Below are 23474 nucleotides of genomic sequence, written 5' to 3'. Positions count from 1 at the left end.
TAGGGTTGCTTGTTTTTTGGGTGTTGAGTTGTATAAGTTCTTTATATATTTTGGATACTACCCCTTTATTGGATGTGTCACGTGCAAATGTCTTCTCCCATTATGAAGGTTGCCTTTTAGTTTTTTTGGTGGCGTCCCTCACTGTGCAGAAACTTTTTATTCTGTTCTGATCCCAGTAGTTTGTTTTTGCCTCTGCTTTCCTGGCCTCAGGAGTGGTTGCACATCTTTAAAGGGATTTCTAAGAGTACTCTAAGCATTCCTGACTGAGTCTTTTGTTGGATATGTGCATTAAGAATACCCTCTCAGGGCGCCTGGGTAGCTCAGTTGGTTGAGTATCTCTGACTTCGCCTCAGGTCATGATCTCACAGTTCATGGGTTCAAGCCCCGCATTGGGGTCTGTGCTGAGAGCTCAGAGTCTGGAGCCTGCTTTAGATTCTGTGTCTACCTCTCTCTCTGCTCCACCTTGACTCATGCTCTGTCTCTCTCTTAAAAATAAACATGAAAATAAATAAAATAAAGATTCATGTATATATATGTATATGTATATATACACTATATAAAAAAAGAATACCCTCTGTTAGTGTATGCCTTGTCTTTTTACCGCTCAATGTTTTTTGTTTGTTTCTTTTTATGAAGCCCAGTGTTTTGATTTTTTTCTATTATGGTAGGGCTTTTAAGAGTCCTGTTTAAGAAACCTTTACTTATCCAAGATCATGAAAATGTTGTCCTCTGAGTTCTTCTAGATGCTTCAGTGTTTTATCTTTCAGTTTTAATCTTTTATGATTAATTAATCAAATTACTTAATTTTTGCATATGGTAAGGGATAAAGATCAATGTTCTGTTTTGTATGTATAGACATCCACTACTGATAAACAAGAAACATGAGAGGCAATTAGCATAATTAAGTAGACATGGGTTTCAGGGGCAGTAGGCCTGAATTCAAACCCTAGTTCTATTAAAGTATGGCCTTGAGCCCATCACTTAGAAGAAGGAGAAGAAGCAGAAGAAGAAACATGGATTTTGTTGAAACTTGCTTTTGGCCCAGCACGTGATGTGTCTTAGCAAACTTCTCATGTACACTCGAATATAGTACCTGCTTGCTAGATGGTGTGTCCTGAAAATCGCAATTGAGTCAAGTTATTGAAATCTATATCCTCACTGATTATCCTGCCTGCTTGCTCCCTGAGATGCTGAGAACAGAATTGAAGCCCCCAACTATGCTTGGTGTTCTTGTGTTTCTGCGCTTAGTTGTGTGATTGTTACTCTGTATAATTTGATGCAGTAACTCACTATGTCCAATTCAGGATCGTTTTGTCTTCCTTTTTTAAAATTTTTTAATGTTTTATTTATTTCTGAGAGAGAGAGAGAGAGCATGAGGAGAGGAGGGTCAGAGAGAGAAGGAGATACAGAATCTGAAGCAGGCTCCAGGCTCTGCGCTGTCAACACAGAGCCCCACGCAGGGCTCGAACCCACGAACCGTGAGATCATGACCTGAGCTGAAGTCGGACGCTTTACTGACTGAGCCACCCAGGCGCCCCTGTTTGATCTTCCTTTGATTGGACCTTTTGTTCATTACAAAATCTCCTCTTTAACGCTATTAATATTTCTTGCCTTAATTCTACTTTTTGCAATATTAGTATAGCTTTCCTTTGATTAGTGTGTGCAAGACCTGTATCTTTTTCAACTTTTTTACTCTCAATCTGTTGGTGCCTTTATATTTGGAAGTAGGTCCCATATAAAGAGCATATATTAATGTCTAGATCTTGCCTTTGCCCAATCTCACAATCCTTTCTATTGGAGTGTTTTTTCCATTTACACTGAGTCACTATGAATATAGCTGGGTTCAAGTTTACCATCTTTCTCTTTGTTTTCTATTTCCTGACTTGCTCTTGGTTTCATTATACTTCCTCTCCTACCTTCTTTTCATGAGTGAACTAGTTCCAATTATTCCATTTTATCTCCTATCCTCTCTTTCAAGATACATACTTCTGTATTTTTAGTGGTTATACTAGATATTACAGTATGCAATTTTGACTCATCACCGTCTATCTTAAATTTTTTTTTTACCATTTCTTGGACAATTTAAAACCTTACACTAGTTTGGCTCCATTTGCTTCCTTCTTTGCTCTATGATGTTGCTGTCACACATTTTACTCCTGTGTGGGTGCGGACTCCACCAGACGTGACTTTTTTGTTGCTTTAAACGATCACGGGCTTTTCATTCCTTTCTGCAGTTACGTGATTCCCTCTGAGGTCATTGCTTTCAGGCTAACAGAATTCCTTTAATATTTATTACAGTCCCGTTCTGCTGTAAAGAACCCTCTGGGTTTTAGTTTGTCTTCATTTTCAAAGGTCTTTCACCTGGGGTAGAACTGTAGTGCCCTCCCCCCCCAACCCCGGCACTTTGAAGATGATATTCCATCGTCTTTGAGCATTCATGGTTTCTGTTGAAAATTAGCTGTTGCCTCAGTCTTATTACCGCTGCTCTGAAACACTGTTTTTATTCCCTCAGGCTGCCTTTTAAGATTTCCTTTGTTTCTTTTTTTCCTTTTTTAGAAGTCTGACTTTATGGTGCCCAGATGTGGTTTTCTTTGTATTTACTCTGCCTAGAGGTTTTGGAGCTTTTCAGTCTGCGTGTTGGAGTCTCTTATCAATTCGGAAAAGTTCTCAGCCGTCATCTTCCACCTATTGCTTCTTCATTCTGCTCCTCCCCTTCTCGGCTCCAGTTACATGCATAGCGGACTGTGTGCCTGTGGTTCGTACGTCTCTCTGCTCTGTGCTGGTTTCCTCGTTCCTTTTTCCTCCCTGAGGTTAAGTTCGGATACTTTCTATGGGCCCATCCTGAGGCTTGGCAGCCTTGTCTTCTGCTGTCTCCAGGCTGATCTGGGATCTACCGAGCTCTGACTCCAGCATCAGGACCATCCTTACATCACTTGCCTTTGCACTTCCTCTCCATCAGATTTCCCTGCCTCTTCTCCGTCTCGTCAATGTTGGTATGCTGGCCTTGTCCCTAAAGGGCGTATAGGGCGGACATTTATGCTCTTTCCTCAGGACGCACCCACGTTTCCCTCCGTTGTAGATCTGGTGTGGAGCTCACGCCCTCAGCCAGGTAGCCGGAGCGAGCCGGCTGGTAGCTCTGGGCCCGTTCAGTGCCCTCTGGCGTCCAGTGTCTCAGGAGTAAGACTGAAAGACGTTGCCACAGGCCCCGCCCTTCAGGAGAAATTTCTTCCCACGTCCCCCGGGACTAGAAGGGTTCTGGGTCTTTTTAGCCCAGGCCGACCGTCTTCTGTGCCCTGGGAAAAACTGCCGTGTGTTTTGAACATCTCTAGATTTAGGTCTTTCATGGAAGTTGTCATGGCCAAGTGGCTTTTCATTCCTTAAGAATTTCCTTAAGAAATTCAGGCCAAGCCCGAATCTGAACCTTCACCCAGACTTGGAAGATATTCCTGGGGAATAAAATGGCCAACGAACTCAGCTCACCCAGGAAGGGCCTAGAAGTACTTCACCTGTCCCTCCTCATGTCCACGACCCTCTGATATTTTGAAAAACATGAATTTTGCCATTTATCTGGGGCTTTTTCCTACTTGTTACGACAGGAGAATGGCTAGCCACTGCTTACTACTTGTGACCTAAATAAGGAAGCATCCTAATTAAACGTTGTTAATCACTTTATCTACCATATTTGGTTTCTAATTACACACTTTTGCTTCTGTCTTTCAGGCTTTACCTTAGAGATTACAATATACATTCTTGGTTTACTATAGTCAGACCTTTACTCGTTCCCACCCAGCATCACAGCCGCAGGCTCCTTCCCTCCCTTCTCATCTACTACGCTGCTGTCACTTATTCTACCTCCACTTATATTTTTCCACTTTTTATTGTCATAAAATAAACATAACAAAATTTGCCATCTGAACCATTTAAAAATATTCACCTAAGTGTATCAAATATCAGTAATGTTGCGTGACCATCGCCACCATCCATCTCTATAGCTCTTTTCATCCTGTAAAACTGAAACTGTGTCCCCGTTAAACACCAACTCCCCATGTTCCCTCCAGCCCCTGGCCCCCACCATCTAATTCCTGTCCCCGTGAGTTTGACTACTCCAGGTGCCTCATAGAAGTAGAACCGTACTGAATTTGTCTCTTGGACTGGCTTATTTCATTTATAATGTCCTCGAGGTTCGTCTATGTTGTAGCAGGTATCAGAGTTTCCTTTCTTTTAAAGGGTCAATAGTATTTAGTTCTATATGGTTAGTAACTTCTGTTTATCCATTCATCTGTCAGTGGACACTTGAGTTGCTTCCACATTTCAGCTGTTGTGAGTTCGCTGCTTGCTATAAGCAGGGGTGCACTAATATCTCTTGAGATTCTGCTTTCAATTCTTTTGGGTATGAACCCAGAAATGAGATTTCTAGGTAATGTGGTAATGCTATTTTTAACTTTCTGAGCACCGCCATACTGTTTTCCACAGCAGCCGCACCGTTTCATATCCACGCCAATGGTGCACAAGTGTTCCAATTTCTCTAAATCATTGCCAACATTTTAAAATTTTCTATGCCTTTTAAAAAATAATATCCACTCTAATGGGTGTGAGGTAGTAGCTCACTATAGCTTTGACTTCAATATCCTTAATGACCAGTGGTATTGAGCATCTTATTGGCCATTTGTATGTCTTCTTTGGAGAAGTGTCTATTCAAGTCCTTTGCCCATTTATGACTCAGTTGTTTTAGTTGTGATTGAGGGTTGGGAGTTCTCAGTAAGTTCTGGATGCACAGAGATGCACTTTTCAGATGCATCTGATAAACCCCTATGAGATACATTATTTTGATTTCATGGGCTGCCTTTTTACTCTGTTGATTATATCTTTTCATGCACACATTTAAAACTTTTCATGAAGTCCAATTTGCTTCTTCTCTCATTGCCTGTACTTTGCTGTCATATCAAAGAAATCATTGTGAAATTCAGTGTTTTGAAGCTTTTGCCCTGTGTTTTTTCCTAAGATTTTTATAGTTTTGATCTTACATTTAGGTCTTTGGTCCTAATTTTTTTGAATAATTTTGAATCAATTTTTGGATAGTTTTGAATCAATTTTTGCATATGGTTTTAGGGAAGACCTCAATTTCATCCTTTTGCGTATGGGTGTAGCACCATTGTTAAAGTGTGTCCTTCCCCATTGAATAGTCTTGGCTCGCCTGTCACTGGGCTCTCTATTCTAGTTCATTGGTCTTATGTCTGTCTTTATGCCAGTAACACACCATCTTGATTACTGCAGCTTTGTTGTAGTAAGTTTTGATATTAAGAAATGTGTGTCATCCAACTTTGTTCTTCTTTTTCAAGATTGTTTTGGCTATTTGGGGTCCCTTGAGATTCTATTTGAATTTTAGGATGTGTTTTTTTATTTCTGTGAAAAATACCACTGGGATTTTGATAGGGATTGTATTGAATTTGTAGATCATTTTGAATACTATCAACATCTTAAACAAAATTAAATCTTTTAATCCATAAACATGGATGTTTCCATTTGTTTATGTCTTCTTTCAATTCTTTCAGCAACTTTTGATTTTCATTATACCTTTCACTTCCTTGGTTAATTCCTTTTTTTTTTCAATTTTTTAATGTTTTATTTATTTCTAGGAGAGAGAGAGAGAGACAGCGCGAGCAGGGGAGGGTCAGAGAGAGAGGGAGTCACAGACTGAAACAGGCTCCAGGCTCTGAGCTGGCAGTCAGCACAGAGCCCGACGCGGGGCTTGAACCCACGAACCGCGAGATCATGACCCAAGGGAAAGTCGGACGCTTAACCGACTAAGCCACCCAGGCGCCCCTCCTTGGTTAATTCCTAAGTACTGTATTTTATTCTTCTTGATGTGATTGTAAGTGGAATTGTTTATGTAATTTCCTTTTTTTTTTTTTTTTCTTTTCAGATTGTTCCTTGCTGGTGTATAGATACACAACTGATTTTTATTGTTATCAACTTTGTATCTTGCTACTTTGCATTTCATTTATCAGCTATAACAGCTAATAAATATTATTATTTATTATTCTTATTTATTATAACAGCTAATAATTGGGGGGGGAATTTTCAAGATTTTCTATGTATACAATCATATCATCTACAAACAGATCATTTTATTTCCCCTTTTCCTGTTTGAATGCCATTTATTTCTTTTCCTTGCTTGATTGCTCTTGCTGACACTTTCACCACTCTGCTGAATGTTTGAAGTAGGCATTCTTGTCCTATTCTCAGTCCTAAAGGAAAGCTTCCAGTCTTTCACCACTGAGTATAGTGATTGCTGATGTTTTCATATATATTGAGGCCTTCATTATATTGAGGTGGTTTCCTTCTATTCCTAGTTTGTTGAGTGTTTTTTATCAGCAAACGTTATTAAATTTTGTCAGATGCTTTTTCTGCATCAAGATGATCATGTAGGTTGTTTCCCCTTCACCTGTTTTTTAAATTATTTTATTTTATTTCATTTCATTTTTAGAGAGAGAGAGTATACAAGCAGGATGGGGTAGAGGAGGAGAGAGAGCAAACAAATCTTAAGCAGGCTCTACAGTCAGCACAGAGCCCAATGTGGGGCTCAATCCCACAACCCTGGGATCATGACCTGAGCTGAATTCAAGAGTCAGACACTTAACCAGTTGAGCCACTCACGTGTCCCTCCTCTTCTCCGTTAATGTGATATATTAAATTAATCGATTTTCATATGTCAAACCATCCTTGCATTCCAGAAATAAATCCTACTTGGTCGTGGTGTATAAGCCTTTAATAAGCTGCTGAGTTTGGTTTGCTGGCATTTTGTTAAGGTTTTTTTTTTTACACCAATACTCATAAGGAATACTGGTGTGTAGCTTTCTTATAGTGTCTTTGTCTGGCTTTGGTATCAAGGCGATGCTAGCCTCACAGAATGATTTAAGAAGTATTCCCTCCCCTTCAGTTTTTTGGAAAAGTTTGAGAAGGGCTGGTATGGTTCTTCTCTAAATGTTTGATAGAATTCACCAGCAAAGCCATCAGGTCCTGGGCTTTTCTTTGTTGGGAGATTTTTGATTACTGATTCAATACCCTTAGTCATTATAAATCTATTCATATTTTCTGTTTCTTCACTATTGAATCTTGATAGATTTTGTATTTCTTGGGAATCTGCCCATTTCATCTAGGTTATCACATTTGTTGGTGTACAACTCTCCAATAATATTCCTTTATAATCTGTAATTTTTATACAGATTTTTATAGTTTATATTAAAAACTATAATCTGTAGTCTTTATTTCTGTAAAATCAGTAATGTCCCCAATATCATTTTTTATTTTAGCAATTTGTGTATTTTCTCTTTTCTAGGTCTATCCAGCTAAAAGTTTGTCAATTTTGTTGATCTTTTCAAAGGGCCAACTTTTAGTTTAATTTTCTCTCTTTTGATTAATTCTGATCTAATCTTTATTGATTACTTCATTCTGCTAGCTTTGGACCTAGTTTATTCTTTTTCTAATTTCTTTCTTTTAAAAAATGTTTATTAATTTATTTTGAGAGAGAAGGAGAAAGAGCACTAGATGGGGAGGGGCAGAGAGAGAGAGAGAAAATTGCAACCAGACTCTGCACTATCAGTGCAGCCCAATGCAGGCTTTGATCCCATAAACCGTGAGATCATGACCTGAGCTGAAATCAAGAGTCAGATGCTCAACTGACTGAGCCACCCAGGTGCACGTCTTTTTCTAGTTTTTTTTAAGGCAGAAAGTTAGGTTGTTGATATGAGGTGTTTCTTATTTTTTACTGTAAGCTTTTACAACTATAATTTTCTCCTTCAGTGCCACTTCCCCTGCATCCCATGTTTTGGTGTGTTGTGTTTTCATTTTCATTTGTTTCTAAGTATTTTCTTTTTTAAAAATTTTTAATGTTTATTTACTTTTGAGAGACACAGAGAGACAGAGCACAAGCAGGGGAGGGGCAGAGAGAGATGGAGATCCGGCTCCAGGCTCTGAGCTGTCAGCACAGAGCCCAATATGGGGCTGGAACCCACAAACCATGAGATCATCACCTGCGCTAAAGTTGGACACTTCACCAACTGAGCCACCCAGGCACCCCTCTGAGTATTTTCTAATTTCCCTTGTGATTTCTTCCCTTTGGTTATTTAAGAATGTGTTAAGGGGCTCCTGGGTGGCACAGTTGGTTAAGTTTCCGACTTTGGCTCAAATCACGATCTCATGGTTCGTGACATTGAGCCCCATGTCAGGCTGTCTGCTGTCAGTACAGAACCCACTTTGGATCCTCTGTCCATGTCTCTCTCTGTCCCTCCCCTGCTCATGCACACCTGTGCACTCTCTCTCACTCTTACAAAAATAAACATTAAAAAAAAAGAATGTGTTAGTTTTCACAAATTTGTTTCTCAACTTGTTTAGATCTTTTAACATGTATGTCAATAATGTTTTGTAGTTTTCAAATCTTGCATTTCTCTTGTTAAATGTGTGCCTATGTATTTTATTCTTTTTGATACAGTTATGAATGGAACGGTTTTCTTAATTTTGTTCTAGAATCTTTTTTGTTGGCAGAATATAAAAATACAACTTATTTTTTATATTGATTTTATGACTGTGACTTTGCTGAACCTATTTATTAGTTCTAGTAGTTTGTACTATGTATGTGTGTGTATTCCTTAGGATTTCCTACATGTAGGGTATGTCATCTATGAATAAAAACAATTTTATTTCTTTATATCCAGTTTAAGTTCCAGGAACTCAAAATTGGTTTAACAAAGTTCAATACAGTTCAAACTGTATCTGCTACAGTATGAATGAATCTTGATCATTATAAGTGAAATAAGCCAGTCACAAAAATACAAATATTATGTTATTTCATTTCACTTATTTGAAGTACATAGAGAAGCCAGAATCACAGAGACAGAAGGTAGATGGTGGGTACTGGGGTCAGGTGGAGGGAGACCGGGAGTGAGTATTTAATGGGGACAGAGTTTCAGTTTTGGGAGACAGAAAAGTCCTGGAGATGGATGGGGGGGGGGCGGGGGGATAATCGTTGCACAACTATATAATATTCTTACTACTACTGAAATGAAGCCTTAAAATGGTTCAGTACAGTGATAAATTTTATATGTACTTTGCCATAATGAAAAAAATTTTTTAAGTCAATTGGTAGATTTTATTACATTTACAGAAGATGAAAACTACATGATAATGTCAATAAATGCAAAACATGGATGAAATTCAATGCCTGTGCAATACCTTGTTGTTTTCTTTTTTAACAAATTGGAAAAAAAGAAACTTCCTTAATTTGAAAAGTGCATCTACAAAAATCCTAAAGCTAACATATTTCCTAATGAAACCGTTAACACACTTAGTTGAAAGTGTCTCTTGAAATCAGAATGAGACAAAGATGTCCACGATCATGACTCCTATTCAGTATTGGCTGTGTGGTCTGTTTGGTTTAATAGTACAGAAGAAAGAAATAAACGGCCTAAGATCAGAAAGAAGCAAATCAACTTACTGATGACCTGATTATGCACGTAGGAAAATTTCAAAACGTGCAGAAAATTATTATTATGTGACTTTTGCCAGGTCAGTGGGTGCCAGGTCAATATACAGAATTCCATTGCATTTCTATGCATAAACAACACCATGAAGTGGGAATGTAAAAATACAATCTACAATACCAGCGAATATCCAGAAAAAAATATAATAAAATATATTGAAGACCCTAAACACAACATTATAAAATTAAACATAGAAACTAATGTCCTAAAAAGTCTCTGTGTGTGTGCGTGTGCGTATAAAACCATGTGCGTGAATTAGAAAACTCAGTGATGTAGAGATTTTTTTTCCTTCCAAAACTAATCTATAGATTCAATGTAATCCCAACCAGAATCTATTCAGGGATTTTTCTTAGGGGCTGAGGTGGGAGGAATTGACAAACTGATTCTGAAATTTATTTGGAAATATAAATGATTTAAGAAAAGCCAGATAACCTTGATCAAGAAAAACAAAATTAGAGGACTTCTACCCATATTGCAAGACTCATTATCAATCTACAGTAATCATGACAGGGTGGCATTGGGCCGCCTGCATGAACAGATCCGTGTAACTGAACAGAGTCTAGAAGCAGATCTCATGTACATGGTCCTTTAGGATCAAGGAGCCACTGCAGATCCACAAGGAAGGGTTAGTCCTTCCGCTAAATGGTGCTTGAGCAGTGAGCATCCTTACAAACAAAAAAAGTGTATCTTGAGTCCCGTCTCAGAAATGCACAAAGATTAATTTGAGCTGTATCACGTGACATGTGAAAGTTTAAAAAAAATATAGAGTAAATCTTCATGACCACAAGGAAGGCAAACATTTCTTAAATAGTTCACCAAGAGCACTAATCAGAGAAAAGCTGATAAAGTGTACTTTGTTGACATGAAAAACTCTGTTTATCAAGAAACACTGCAAAGAGAATGGAAAGACATGCCACAAAGCGCAGGAGCACATTGACTACACACATGCATGACAGAGGTCTCGCGAATCTCATGGACTCTCTGGGTCTTGCTTTGTAGCGGTGACGCTTTCATCTCCAATTCAAGAAATCACTTTTCGCAGTGCCAGGCTCTGCTGAACAAAATCACATCTGTGAACCCTCAGACAGAGATCGATGGGCTTCGGAACATCTGGATCATCAAGCCAGCAGCCAAGTCCCGTGGCAGAGGTGAGTGGAGGCTGGGGGCTTTGAGTGCAGCACGCCAGGTGCAGGTGCGCAGGTGCAGGTGTTCAGGTGCGCAGGTGCACAGATGTTCAGGTGCAGGTGCACACGTGCTCTGGTGGAGGTGCGCAGGTGCGCAGGTGCACAGATGTTCAGGTGCAGGTGCACACATGCTCTGCTGGAGGTGCTCAGGTGCAGGTGCGCAGGTGCACCACTCGGGGCTCGCAGTGGGGCAGATGGCTCCGTGACGCTGATCTTCATGCCTGAGTTCCAAGCTTTGCTCATTAACTGGGATGTTCCCACGTTAAACTGGGCTGGGGTTTCCTGTTTTATATCACCTCTCCAGCGTTGGCAACAGGCTTATGCCAGCTGCTAAGATGGAGTGAGGACTTCCTGTCAAACAACAGCGGAACCCCTGTCACTAGGTTAGTTTTTAAAACTCACCTGTGAGCACCAGGCTGTCTGGGAGGCACGTCCGTACTGCCTGTAACTTTTGTCTGTGTTTCTGTCTGATGGGCTCAGATTTTGTACCTCATCTTGTGTTGTAGCTATGACTGTGTTCTCTTTATTCCTAATGGCGAATGTTGTGTGTTCTTTTTTAAAAACAGAATTTCAAAGTTTTAAAATCTTATTTGTGTTTCCAAAGAACCAACCTTAAGTTGCATTTTTTCATTTCCTTTGAGGGATTTTTTTCTCCCTTGGCTCTGACTTTAATGCTCAGCTTATTTATTTCCAGTCTTTCTTGTACAACAGTAAAAGCCTTAAGTCTGTGAAATTTCCTCGGAAGATGGTGCTCACTGCAACGTCCATCTTGTTAGTATTATGGGATGGTCTCACTTTCCTGAGTATCTAAGTAGACTTTACTTTTTCTTTGGATATTTAATTTTCCCCTTGAGTCCATTGAAGTTTTGTTGGTGTTTCACATTCATAAGTGGTTACGTTTTATGCGACTTAAAAATCTTTATTAATTTGTGATGTTACTGCATCCGGTCCCACAGGTCTGGGCCTCCGCCCACTCTCCCCGAGTGCCGCCCTCCCCCACCCCCACCCCCCAGGGCTGGGCGTGGGCTCCTCCAGCGGCTCTGTCCCAGCCTGGTCTCCTTGCCATTAGCACCTGTCTGCTGGCGGCTCCCTCCTCCCGTCCATCAGGCCCGACCTTCCTCCCACTGCAGAGCGTGGAGCCTGCTTGGGATTCTCTCTCTCTCTCTCTCTCTCTCTCTCTCTCTCTCTCCCCCCCCCTTCTCCACTCACTTGCTTTCTCTCTCTCTCAGATAAAAAGACAACAAATGGTGACAGATTATCTTTGTCACTGTGTTTAAAAGAAGTAAAAGTGCCTCTGTCCCCATCCCTGCCCCCCCCCACTCTTGTGTCCTCTGTTGAGTCCTGGGGGCTGGCCCCCTGCCAGGAGAGCCGGGGGTGCTGGTTGTGGCTGCCCAGCCGTGCTGGCTCCTGTCCTGGATCAGAGCCGTCGTGGGTCTCGGGGCTGAAGGCGACCCCGTGCGCCGCGCCCCGCGGCTGAGTGCTGGCCTCTTGCAGACATCGTGTGCATGAACCGAGTGGAAGACATCCTGGAGCTGGTGGCCGCAGACCGCCCCTCTGCCAGGGACAACAAGTGGGTGGCGCAGAAGTACATCGAGACCCCGCTGCTCATCTACGACACCAAGTTTGACATCAGGCAGTGGTTCCTGGTCACCGACTGGAACCCCCTCACCGTCTGGTTCTACAAGGAGAGCTACCTGCGGTTTTCCACACGGCGCTTCTCCCTGGACAACCTGGACAGGTCAGTCGGACGTCAGCTTGGTGCCCCTGGCCACGCGGGGTGCGTGGCGCGCTCCCACCAACACCTGCAGGACATGGGGGGGGGCCACGTGTGCCGTCACCACCTGAGGCACAAGTGAGGAAAGTGCGGCTCGGGTCGGTTACATGACCTCCATCCCCAGTGGCCGGCCCAGGCCGACTGTCCCTCAAAGCCGGTGTTCTGCACTCCCAGGATGTGGGTATCTTCTCCAGAACATCCTAAAAGCACCATTTGCCGTGTGCCCACGAGGTGCCAGGCGCGGCCTGGGCGTGGCATCTCCACGACGGGGCCAGAGCCACCGTCGCCGTGGCGGCTGCCGCCCCCTCCGCTGGAAGGGCTGGGTGGCCAGCTGTGCTCACACGCACGCCCCCAGCTGGCCATGTGTGTGTGCACGTGCTGCCTGCCACACTGGCCTTCGCTCTCTCTGGATCCTCCGGGCACGCAGGCCAGGGCACTTCTGGGGGCTCCCGGGCCACGTCCGCTCGTGCCAGCCCCTCAGCGCCCTTCAGGGATTCCTGCCTGGCCTTCTCTTTGTGAGTCCCAGAGGCCCTGAGGCGGGGGGTGCTGCAGATGGGCAGGGGTCCTGCTGGCGCTGCGGGGCAGGTAGGGGTGCAGCCTGTGGGATGCGAGAAGAGCTGAGGGGTCCTCTGAGGACCCCAGCCACGCCAGGCAAGGGCAAGGAGTAGGAGCACCTGAGCCAGAAAAGGCCAGGACGGTGTGAGCAGCACCCCAGATCCTGAGGCCCCGGGGGGCTGGGTGCTGGGGAGGGTGCCACGTGGAGGTGCTGGGCAGAGGCTCAGACCTCCAGGAATGGGGTGCCAGGGTGAGCCCACACCTTGCCAGGGTCTCCAAGTGGGCAGGACACGTGTGTGGCATGGATGGCGAGGGCCCCTTGGCAAAGCCTCGGACACATGCTCTCCTCCAGGCAGAGAATTTCCATGGACTCTGTCCAGACCAAGGGCTCCCCGGTTCTGCTTTGTGACCCCACTGGGCGCGTGGGGCTGGGCGTCCAGGCCTCTTGGCCAGGGGCTTTCCGGGGAGCCATTGAGAATTAGGAGGGCTGACAGCTGTGCAGCTGATTGACGGGGTCCCCTGGCCCCTCGGCCACACCGAGTCACAGGCTGTCAGGGACGGTGGTTCTGGCTGGGGGGCGGGGGGCCCGAGCTCACTGTGCGCAGGAGCCTCCCGGGCAGTGAGAGGCCCAGAGCGCCCCCGCCGGCCCTCCCACCCGAGGCCACCCGGCCCCGCCGGGTCCCGAGGGTGGGCCTGGCAGAACTCTTGCCTCTCTGAGCCCCATTTCTCCGTCTGGGACCGTAGCCCGCACCCCAGGCACACAGTTTCCCTGAAATCGTTTCTGACAGGGCATCACCCAGCCTGGGACAAACCGGCAAAAGTCAGCACTGGCACTGTGGGTCCACTACCCTAATTCCACTGTTTTTGGGTTGCTAGACCCTTCTGTGTGCCTAGATCTTGTTTCTCGTATCTGTCCTGCGCAAGTGTGAGCTATCCAGGGTCACAGGGACAGGCTTCCCCTCCCAGATCCAGGTGGTTCATGTCGTCCACTTACCTGTTTCAAAGTCTGTTTGAAGCAAGGCAAGAGTGTCAATTAATTCCCGAAACCTTCACAGAGACTCTTTCTCACTTTGTCTCCCAGGCCGGCTCTTCAAGGGCCCCAAGTCCATTGCCGGGCGCAGATGGGGGGTGTTACTTCCGGGGGAGCCCCACCAGCTGCCGCCCTGGGCTAGGGGCCGGCTGCCGGATCGGGGACTAGGGTGTCGGCCAGAGGGGGAGGTGTCTGTGCTGGCATCAGGGACGGTGCGGGCATAAGGGTTTCGGGGGACTGGGTGGCAGGGTCCAAGGTCTCGGCTGCAGAGTCCCCGGCGGCGGCCTGACCGCAGCCTCGCCTGCAGCGCCATCCACCTGTGCAACAACTCGGTCCAGAGGCGCCTGAGGAACGAGGAGGACCGCAGCCCGCGGCTGCCCTGCCACAACATGTGGACCAGCACCAGGTTCCGCCAGTACCTGCAGAAGCGGGGCCGCGGGGCCGTGTGGGCGGACGTCATCTACCCGTCCATGAAGCGGGCCATCGCCAACACCATGAAGGTGGCGCAGGACCACGTGGAGCCGCGCAAGAACAGCTTCGAGCTGTACGGAGCCGACTTCGTCCTGGGCCGCGACTTCCAGCCCTGGCTGATCGAGATCAACTGCAGCCCCACCATGCACGCGTCCACGCCCGTCACGGCGCAGCTGTGCGCCCAGGTGCAGGAAGACACCATCAAGGTGGTGGTGGACCGCAAGGTCGACCGCAACTGCGACACCGGCAACTTTGAGCTGCTGTGGAGACAGGTGGGGCGGGGCGCGCGGGGCAGGGGAGGCGCTGGGGGCCACACACCTGCTGCTGCGGGTCCCTGGGTCCCTGCGTAGCTGCAGCCGCTTCAGCAAACCGCGCAGTAACTCAGGACACCCCCCGCCCCCGGGGGGACTCTCCAGCCCTTTGCCGCTCCGCCTTACTCCCTCTCCCCCCAGGCCACCCCGGCTTCGTGGTCGCTGCAGGGAGGGCCCCTCCCTGGACTTGTGGGAGGCCCGTGGCCCCCAGACTCCGAATACCAGGCTGTCCCTTTCCAGACCTGCAGTGCCCCCCTCGCCCCCTCCTCCCCCCGATGAAAACCGCGTCCTCCTCCAGGGGTCTGTCCGGCCTGCGCTCCCTGGGCGCCTTCCTGCGGGCCCGGCCTCGGCGCTGGGTGCTCACTTTGCCGGGGACTCGGGCTGCCTGGGCGACCCTGTGCCGGAGCCTGGGGGGGGGGGGGGGGGGGGGGGGGGTGCGCAGCCAGCCAGGGTCTCCGGGCAGCCGGACGGGAGAGGGGGGCACGGGTGTCCCCGGGCAGGGGGGCCGGACGCGGGAGAGGGGGCACGGGTCCCCCGGGCCCTAACGCCGCCCCCCTCCGCCCAGCCCTCGGTGGAGCTGCCGCCCTTCCACGGCTCCGACCTGTGCGTGGAAGGCGTGAGCGTGAGGCCAGCCAGGAAGCAGATGCCGCCCATTTCCAGCAGTAACTTTCCATCCGCGCTCGGGGACATCCGGCCGCTGACCGCGAGGTGCCCCTCGGCCGTGCCCAGCCTGGCGCGCCGGGACCTGGGGCTCAACGACGCGCAGGTGCTCGCGTGCGCCCTGCCCGCGCCCCTGCGGAGGCCGCCGGGGGGCCGCTGCGACGCGCAGTCCGCGGGCGCCGCGTCCGGCGGGAACGGGGAGCCCCGCGCCGGGAGCTTGCAGCGCGTGGACCGCGAGGCCCCGAAAACCGGCCTCCGCCAAGCGGGGTGCGACAGGCGCCCGCGTGCGAACCCAGCGGGCGTGCGGGCCCTGCCGGCGGCGCTCCCGAGCGTCAGGACCGCGGAGGGCGCCCTGTTCCAGCCGCTCACGCCGCCAGGTACCAGTGCGGGCGCGCTGCCCTCGGGCCTGGGGCCGCCTGGGGCGCCCCGCCCCGGGAGTGGCCGCGTTGCTGGGGTCGCGGGGCCCCGCACGGGGGCTGCTGGGTGACGGCCTTTGCGTCCCTCCGCGTGGGGTGCGCATCGGGGACTCCGTTCGAATTCGCTGGGACGGGCGCCCGCGGCCCCTGGGCTCCTGCAAACCGCTTTCCGGGGTTCCCGACGGTGCTGCCCGTGCGCCGCCCGCGAGCCTGTCCCGGGCCTGGGCTCGGGGCACAGGGACACAGGTGTGGGGGGGCCCCGCGTCTGGGGGGTGGCCCTGCGGGGTCTGTGCCTCAGCGCGCGTCCCCGAAGTGGCCCGAGAGTATGTGTGATAACACGGGGGGGCCAGGCCGCTGCCCCCCCCCCGCTCCAGACGTGTGTCTCCGAAACACACCCTAATGTCCGTACCCGCCTGGGCCCCCGTGTCCCTCCCTCCCCCCGCCCCTTCCCCTGCCCTTCCCCTCCCCCCCGCCCCTCCCTCCCTGGCACCAGAGCGCGTTGCCCGATGGCCCTCCCCCCGGAGTGCAGGCCCCTGATGGCAGGACCCCCGCCGCCCTCACCGCTCACCCCAGCGGCCGGGGTGTGCGGGGCCCACGGGCAGCGCCCCCTCAGCCGTGTCTGCGCGTCCAGCGCCGGGGGGCTGCGCTGAGGGCTCCCCAGTCCCGCGCGCTCCCCTCGCCTCACGTCAGGCCGCCCCCGAGGCCGGTCCGCCCTCTGCTCAGCCGCTTGCCTCTGTCCAGATGGTTTGCTGTTAGGAAAAACACAGCACGCAGTTTTCCACATGGAACGTTCTAGAGGTGCGGCCTTTACGCGGTTACAGCCTCAGCATAGCACGTGTGTTAGCTGCAGTAACACAGCGCCGCCGACAGGTGGCTTCGTGACAGCAAGGTGCTCTGCGAAAGTTCTGGAGCCACAAGTCTGGAGTCAGGTGTTTGCAGGGCCATGCTCTCAGAGGCTGTAGGGAAGAATCCGTCCGCCTCTGGTCCAGCTCCTGCGGGGTGCTCCTGCGGGGTGCTCCTGCACCCCGGGGTGCTCCTGTGGGGTGCTCCTGTGGAGATGCTCCTGCGGGGTGCTCCTGTGGAGATGCTCCTGCGGGGTGCTCCTGCGGGATGCTCCTGGGGGATGCTCCTGCGGGATGCTCCTGGGGGGTGCTCCTGTGGAGATGCTCCTGCGGGGTGCTCCTGCGGGGTTCTCCTGCGGGATGCTCCTGGGGGGTGCTCCTGCGGGGTGCTTCTGTGGGGTGCTCCTGGGGGGTGCTCCTGCGGGGTGCTCCTGTGGAGATGCTCCTGCGGGATGCTCCTGGGGGGTGCTCCTGCGGGGTGCTCCTGTGGAGATGCTCCTGCGGGGTGCTCCTGCGGGGTTCTCCTGCGGGGTGCTCCTGGGGAGTGCTNTGCTCCTGCGGGGTGCTCCTGCGGGGTTCTCCTGCGGGGTGCTCCTGGGGATGCTCCTGGGGAGTGCTCCTGCGGGGTGCTCCTGTGGAGATGCTCCTGCGGGGTGCTCCTGCGGGGTTCTCCTGCGGGATGCTCCTGGGGGGTGCTCCTGCGGGGTGCTCCTGTGGAGATGCTCCTGCGGGGTGCTCCTGCGGGGTTCTCCTGCGGGATGCTCCTGGGGGGTGCTCCTGCAGGGTGCTTCTGTGGGGTGCTCCTGCGGGGTGCTCCTGGGGGGGTGCTCCTGCAGGGATGCTCCTGGGGGTGCTCCTGGGGGGTGCTCCTGCGGGGTGCTCCTGTGGAGATGCTCCTGCGGGGTGCTTCTGCGGGGTGCTCCTGCAGGGTGCTCCTGGGGGGTGCTCCTGGGCTTGTCCCTGGGCCGCTCCCCGTGGTGCCCTGTCCTCACATGGTGTTCTTTCTCTGTGTCCAAAGTTCACTCATAAGGACACTGCTGTTGGATTGGGGTCTGCTCCCTCCCTCCAGGGTGACACCTTAACCTAATGACATCCGCAAAGGCTATTTCTAAATAATGTCAGATTCACAGTTTCCAAGCAGGAGGTGACTTTGTGGGGAGGGGCTCTTGAACCCGGCACCCTGGGCCCTGTGAGCACGGCCAAAGGGGCTGCTCTCTGACTGCATTCACACTCGGGCCGTTCCTCCCGCTGCCGCGACACTTGGTGCCAACACACGTCTTCGTGTTTGCCTCTGGAGACAGCGTGATGGCGCTCGTGTGCACCGTGCGCCTTGCCAGTCAGCTGGCCCATTTTCAGACGTGTTTCCTCTCCTGAAAAGTCCCCACCCAAGCCTTTTGTCCAATTGTCCTTACACTCTTGCTCTCTTCCTTCCGGATTTGTAGGAGTGACGTCTCTTCTGGGTTCTCCTTTTTCCGTTGACCGTGTTGCAAGTACTGTCCCCCACCTTGTGATTTGTCTTTTTGCTCCGTTACAGTTGCAAAATACGGTACGCACTTGATTTTGATAAACCCAAGCTGGTCAACCTTTCCCTCTATGGTTGGTGATTTCTGTGGCTTGTCCTGAAGACAATCTCCAGAAGCTTCTTCTATATGCGCTGCCGTTGCTCATACGTTTCAGTCTTTAACGCTCCTAGAATTGATTTGGCGTGTGGTGGGAGATGGGTTTGATCACAGGTTTATGGGGCTACCCACTGTGGAGAGGCCCTCCCCACCCATGTGCAGCTTACCGCTGTCGCATACGGGATGCCTGGACTTTCTGGTGAGCTCCATTGGTCTGTCTGTGTGCCCTGGGCCAATGCCACGGCTCTCAGAACATCATTATGCTGGTTGGTTAAGTCCCACGATTTTGTTTTTCTTCCTCAGAAATGACTCTGCTGTTCTTGACCCATTTTACTTCCATACACATTACAGAACCAGCTTGTCAAGACCTACCCAAAAAATTAAAATTAAAAAAATTATTTTAAAGAATTTTAAATTTCTATTTAATTTTTGAGAGAGAGAAAGAGAGAACGGGGAAGGGGCAGAGCGAGAGGGAGACACAGAATCTGCAGCAGCTCCAGGCTCCAGGCTGTCAGCACAGAGCCCGATGTGGGGCTCGAACCCATGAACCATGAGATCATGACCTGAGCTGAAGTTGGATGCTCAACCAACAGAACCACCCAGTGGCCCTGAGAACTGATTTGTTTATATGACTGAGTCTTATCATCTGTGAACATGGCATACCTCTCCATTTACGTATTTAATGTTTTTCAGTAAGCTCCTAGAATTTTCTTTGTAATGGTTTTGCACTTCAAAAACATTTTTTAATGTTTGTTTTTGAGAGAGAGATGGAGCATGAAGTGGGGAGGACAGAGAGAGAGACAGAATCCGAAGCAGGCTCCAGGCTCTGAGCCATCAGCACAGAGCCTGATGCAGAGCTTGAACTTACAAACTGTGAGATCATGACCAGAGCAGAAGTCGGATGCTTAACCGACTGAGCCACCCAGCCACCTCTATTTGCACTTTTTTAAAGTTAGATTTAGTCTTGCTTGTGTTTTTATTTTTTTATTCTAGGGTAACTAATATCAAAATTTGTGTTTTTTCTACAAATTGTGGCTGGTTGATAGAAATGGAATTGATTTTTTATGAATTGATTTCTTTTTAATCCAGCCATCTGGCTAACATTTCTATCAATTCTGTTAATATATTTGAAGATTATTTTGGATTTTTCACATATACAACTATATCATCTGAAGAGTTTTCTTTTTTCTTGAAATCATTATTCCTTTTGTACCTTTTCTGATTTTATTGCACTGTCTATAACTTATTTAATTCATTTTTCTCATTTCATTGGATCTCAGGTGCATATACTCTGGTTGGTCATAATCCTTGGTTCATGGCATCGTTTCATTGTTTGTCCTTACATGGCCATTTTTATTTAGATCATTTTAAAAACACATTTAGAACCAAACGGTGGTCTACATCCATCCGTCTCTGGCACCCCTGTCTCCCTGCACGTCTCCCCGAGGTAACCATTATCCTTAAAACCACAGGAGGCATATCCTTGTTTTCCCTTTAGGGTCATTGCATCTACATGTATTCTTTAAAAGATTTTTAATCTTAAGCTGTTTACTAAAGGCATCGCGCTTACATGCCCACCAGATAACGTTCATCTGTGCTGCTGCTTTTTTACTGCAGCTCACTTCTCTGTGTGACTATTTCACAAGTATTTTTCTGTGTTCCTGTGATTGTATATTTAGATTGTTTCCAGGCTTTGCTGTTGTGATCGGTGACTCTCAGAACATTCTTGTATGTGTCTCTCGTACACAAGTGTTTCTGGGGAGTAGATGCTTCAGAACAGGATCGCCGGCTCAGGGGACATATAAATGTTCGACTTTAGGCCATTCTGTGGATACCTGGTCAGCAAGAGTGGCGGGAAGGGAGGGGGCCGTGGGAAATCCATCCGAGGGTATGTGGATTTGAGCGTCCACTTTCTAACCCAAGATTTCAAAATGCATCGTGATTCCTGTCCAATGGACTGGAAGGTTTATGCAGGTAATCTTGGAAACAATGGTAACAAGACTGAATTGGAGTGAGCTCTTGACTACTGTGGGCCACTCTGAAGTGTGTGAGTTGCTAGAAACCCACCCAGCTTTGTTTCTGTTGAGTTTGAAGATCCCTGAGACACACTGGTGCTGCCCCAGAGCGAGACGGGAGAACACCACGTGGCTGCCGAGGGGGCGTGCCACTCTCCAGTCATGAAAAGAGAAGTCGAAATCGTGGCCCACCTCTTTCTTGGGGTCATCGCCCTCGAGAGGATTATCGGAGGAGTCTCCCACCTCGTCACAGACCTCCATCCAGGGCCCAGAAACTTCTCCCGCAGCCAGTGAAGTTCCCATTCTAGAGGCAGGAGGAGAGGGAGGTCACCGTCTTGGGAGAGAAATCACGAGCCGCCCCGATCCTTCTCTAGGTCTTGTAGCCGACGTAGGTCAAGTGAAGGAAACAGAAGACCAGTTTGCGAGAGGGTGGTGTACAGGAAATAACCTCATTTGACAGGAGTATGTACAGAAAATTCAAGTTTTGTTGGAGACTTCATTGCTTGGTGCATTTTTAAGGTGGTTTTGCTGTTCACATTTGTCTCTGCACAGTGACACAGAAAGCTGTAATTCTCTATGATTTGAACGGATCGTATGAAGCACGTAATATCAAGAATTATCACTTTACCATGTTCCCTTTTGCAAAATTGAATTTGCTTCAAAGTTTAGTCTCACGTAGACTGATAATAAACCTCTTAACTCCTGCCCAGCTACAGCTTGACATTTCATATTATGAAGACGAAACTGGCAAAAATTGGACGAAGAGCTGAGATACAGTGTGTGGCGGTAATTGAACGAGCAGCCTTAAAAGCTGCTGTGGACACGAGCCAGCAGGTAAAACCTAAGCTGCGCTGTTACACTAGTTTAGTGTAACATTAGATTAGAGGTCCAAAAACAAAAGACTCCACCTCGTCTTCAGACTGGGCAGAGGTGGGCCAATTGGTGCAGAGGTGGAAGTTTCAAGAAAGTCAGTTGACTTTGATTTAGATTATAAGTTCTCATGTGATTGCTGTATATGAAGACACGACCGTTCGTAACATTTTCTCATTGGAAATCTGAAACTATTCAAGATACCAATTTCCTGCCGGTTTAAGGGAATACTGTAGAGCTGAACTTTGAGTTACTGGGCAAGACCTTTTTTTTCCCATGCTGTCATTTGTAATATGTCTGTGAGAATCCTTGGGATTAAAGTGTTGGTTACAGGGGCGCCTGGGTGGCTTAGTCGGTTAAGCGTCCGACTTTCGCTTAGGTCATGATCTCGCGGTTCGTGGGTTCTAGCCCCGCGTCGGGCTCTGTGCTGACTGCCAGCTCAGAGCCTGGAGCCTGTTTCAGTCTGTGACTCCCTCTCTCTCTGACCCTCCCCTGCTCACACTGTCTCTCTCTCTCCTAGAAATAAATAAAACATTAAAAAAAAAAATTTTAAAGTGTTGGTTACAAATTGCTGTTTAACCTGAAAGCCTGTTTTTTTTCTTGCAAAACTAAAATCTGTGAGCTTGGTATCAAGTCCAGGTATGCCATTCCTATTGGGAGCCATACTTCTATTTTCTTTGTTAAGTGCTTTTGACTTAATAGAATATTAGCACAGCTGTGTAAAAAGTGCTCAGCTGTGGGAGATATCAGCACACTGTTTTCCAAAGTGCTTGGAAACAGCCTCTGCTCTCACCAGCAACCTATGAGAGAGCTTGTGCATCCGTGGAATCAGCAACATTTTGAGTCATCAGATTTTTTCATTTTTACCAACCAAATGGACTTAGAAAGTAGTCTTGTTGTGAGCCTGATTTGCATTCCGCTGTGTTAAATATCTCAGTGTGGGTTTGTTAATTATGTAAATTCCCTTCTGGGAAATACCTGTTCATATCTTTTGCCTGTTCTTCTATAGGGCTATTCATGCCTATAGTATCTATTATGAACATTTCTCCCAGTTTGTAATTGTATTTTCAGTGTTTTAAAGGTATCACTTGATGAAAACTGAATTTTAATGGGGCCAAAGCTATCAATATTTTTTTTAAGTCTCTTCTACTTTTGTCTTAAGAAACTTTTCCTGGGATGCCGGAGTGGCTCAGCAGGTTAACCGTCCAACTTCGGCTCAGGTCATGATCTCACAGTTCGTGAGTCTGAGTCCCATGTCGGGCCCTGTGCTGACAGCTCAGCACCTGAAGCCTGTCTGGATTCTGTGTCTCCTTCTCTTTCTGCCTCTCCCCTGCTTGCTCTCTGTCTCATTCTCTCGAAAATAAATAAGCTTTTAAAAAATTATTTTAAAAAAAAGAAGAAAAGAAACTTTTTCGTAGAGGTGCCTGGACAGCTCAGTCTGTTAAGTGCTGCGTTTGTGAGATTGAGCCCCACATTGAGCTCCGTGCTGATAGCATAGAGCCTGCTTGGGACTCTCTCTCTCTCTGCCCCTCCCCTACTCTCATTCCCTCATTCTCTCTCTCTCAAAATAAATAAAATTTTTTAAAAGAAGAAAATCTTCCTTACCCCGAGGTTTAAAAGATTATTTACCTACATTTATTACTAAGAGTTTCAAATTTTGTCTTTGACATATAAGTCCTACCCTATCTGGAACTGATTTTTGAATATTGTGTGATAAGAATCAAATTTTATCTTTGTTCATAGAAATAGCAACTTTTTTCATTTATTTATTGAAAAATCCCTTTCTTTCCCACTGCGAACTAACATCTCACTCTGTATATGTGTGGGTCTGTCTCTGGACTGACTATTCTATTCCATAGACGAATTTGCCTCCCCCCTCCAACGCTATATTATCTTCACATCTGAGACAATTTGCCTCTCTCTACCCATCTTCCTAAGTGTTCTGGTCTTTCCTAGATTCACTCCTTTCTATATAAATATCATAAATGTTTTTATCAAGTTCCACAACAAATCCTATTGAGATTTTGATTGGACTTGCATTGAATCCCTAAATCAATTGAGGGGAAATTGACAAATTAATGAAATCCTATCTTCCTGCTAATGAGCATGATCTATTTCTCCATTTCCTTATGTCTTCCTTAAATTTTATAATTTTCCCAATAGAGAGTGTATACATCTTTTATTAGGT

At 47.9% G+C, this 23474-nt stretch overlaps 1 protein-coding gene and 1 pseudogene across 1 annotated transcript in view; both read left to right on the top strand.

Annotated features, from left to right (window-relative positions):
* TTLL8 (tubulin tyrosine ligase like 8) overlaps nt 1-23474 on the top strand; it is a 61638-nt gene that overhangs the window by 25318 nt on the left and 12846 nt on the right. The window contains exons 10-12 of the mRNA XM_039235165.1: nt 10539-10687; nt 12218-12461; nt 14390-14825. Coding sequence (XP_039091096.1) covers nt 10539-10687; nt 12218-12461; nt 14390-14825 — 829 coding nt within the window. The remainder of the gene's footprint in view (nt 1-10538; nt 10688-12217; nt 12462-14389; nt 14826-23474) is intronic.
* On the top strand, nt 20333-21947 carry LOC120233763 (annotated as a pseudogene).

The sequence above is a fragment of the Hyaena hyaena genome, unplaced genomic scaffold, assembly GCF_003009895.1.
Source record: "Hyaena hyaena isolate Hyena2069 unplaced genomic scaffold, ASM300989v1 scaffold_4, whole genome shotgun sequence".
Lineage (NCBI taxonomy): Eukaryota > Metazoa > Chordata > Mammalia > Carnivora > Hyaenidae > Hyaena > Hyaena hyaena.
The sequence above is the reverse complement of the archived record's forward strand: the minus strand, read 5'-3'. Positions and strand labels throughout refer to the sequence as shown.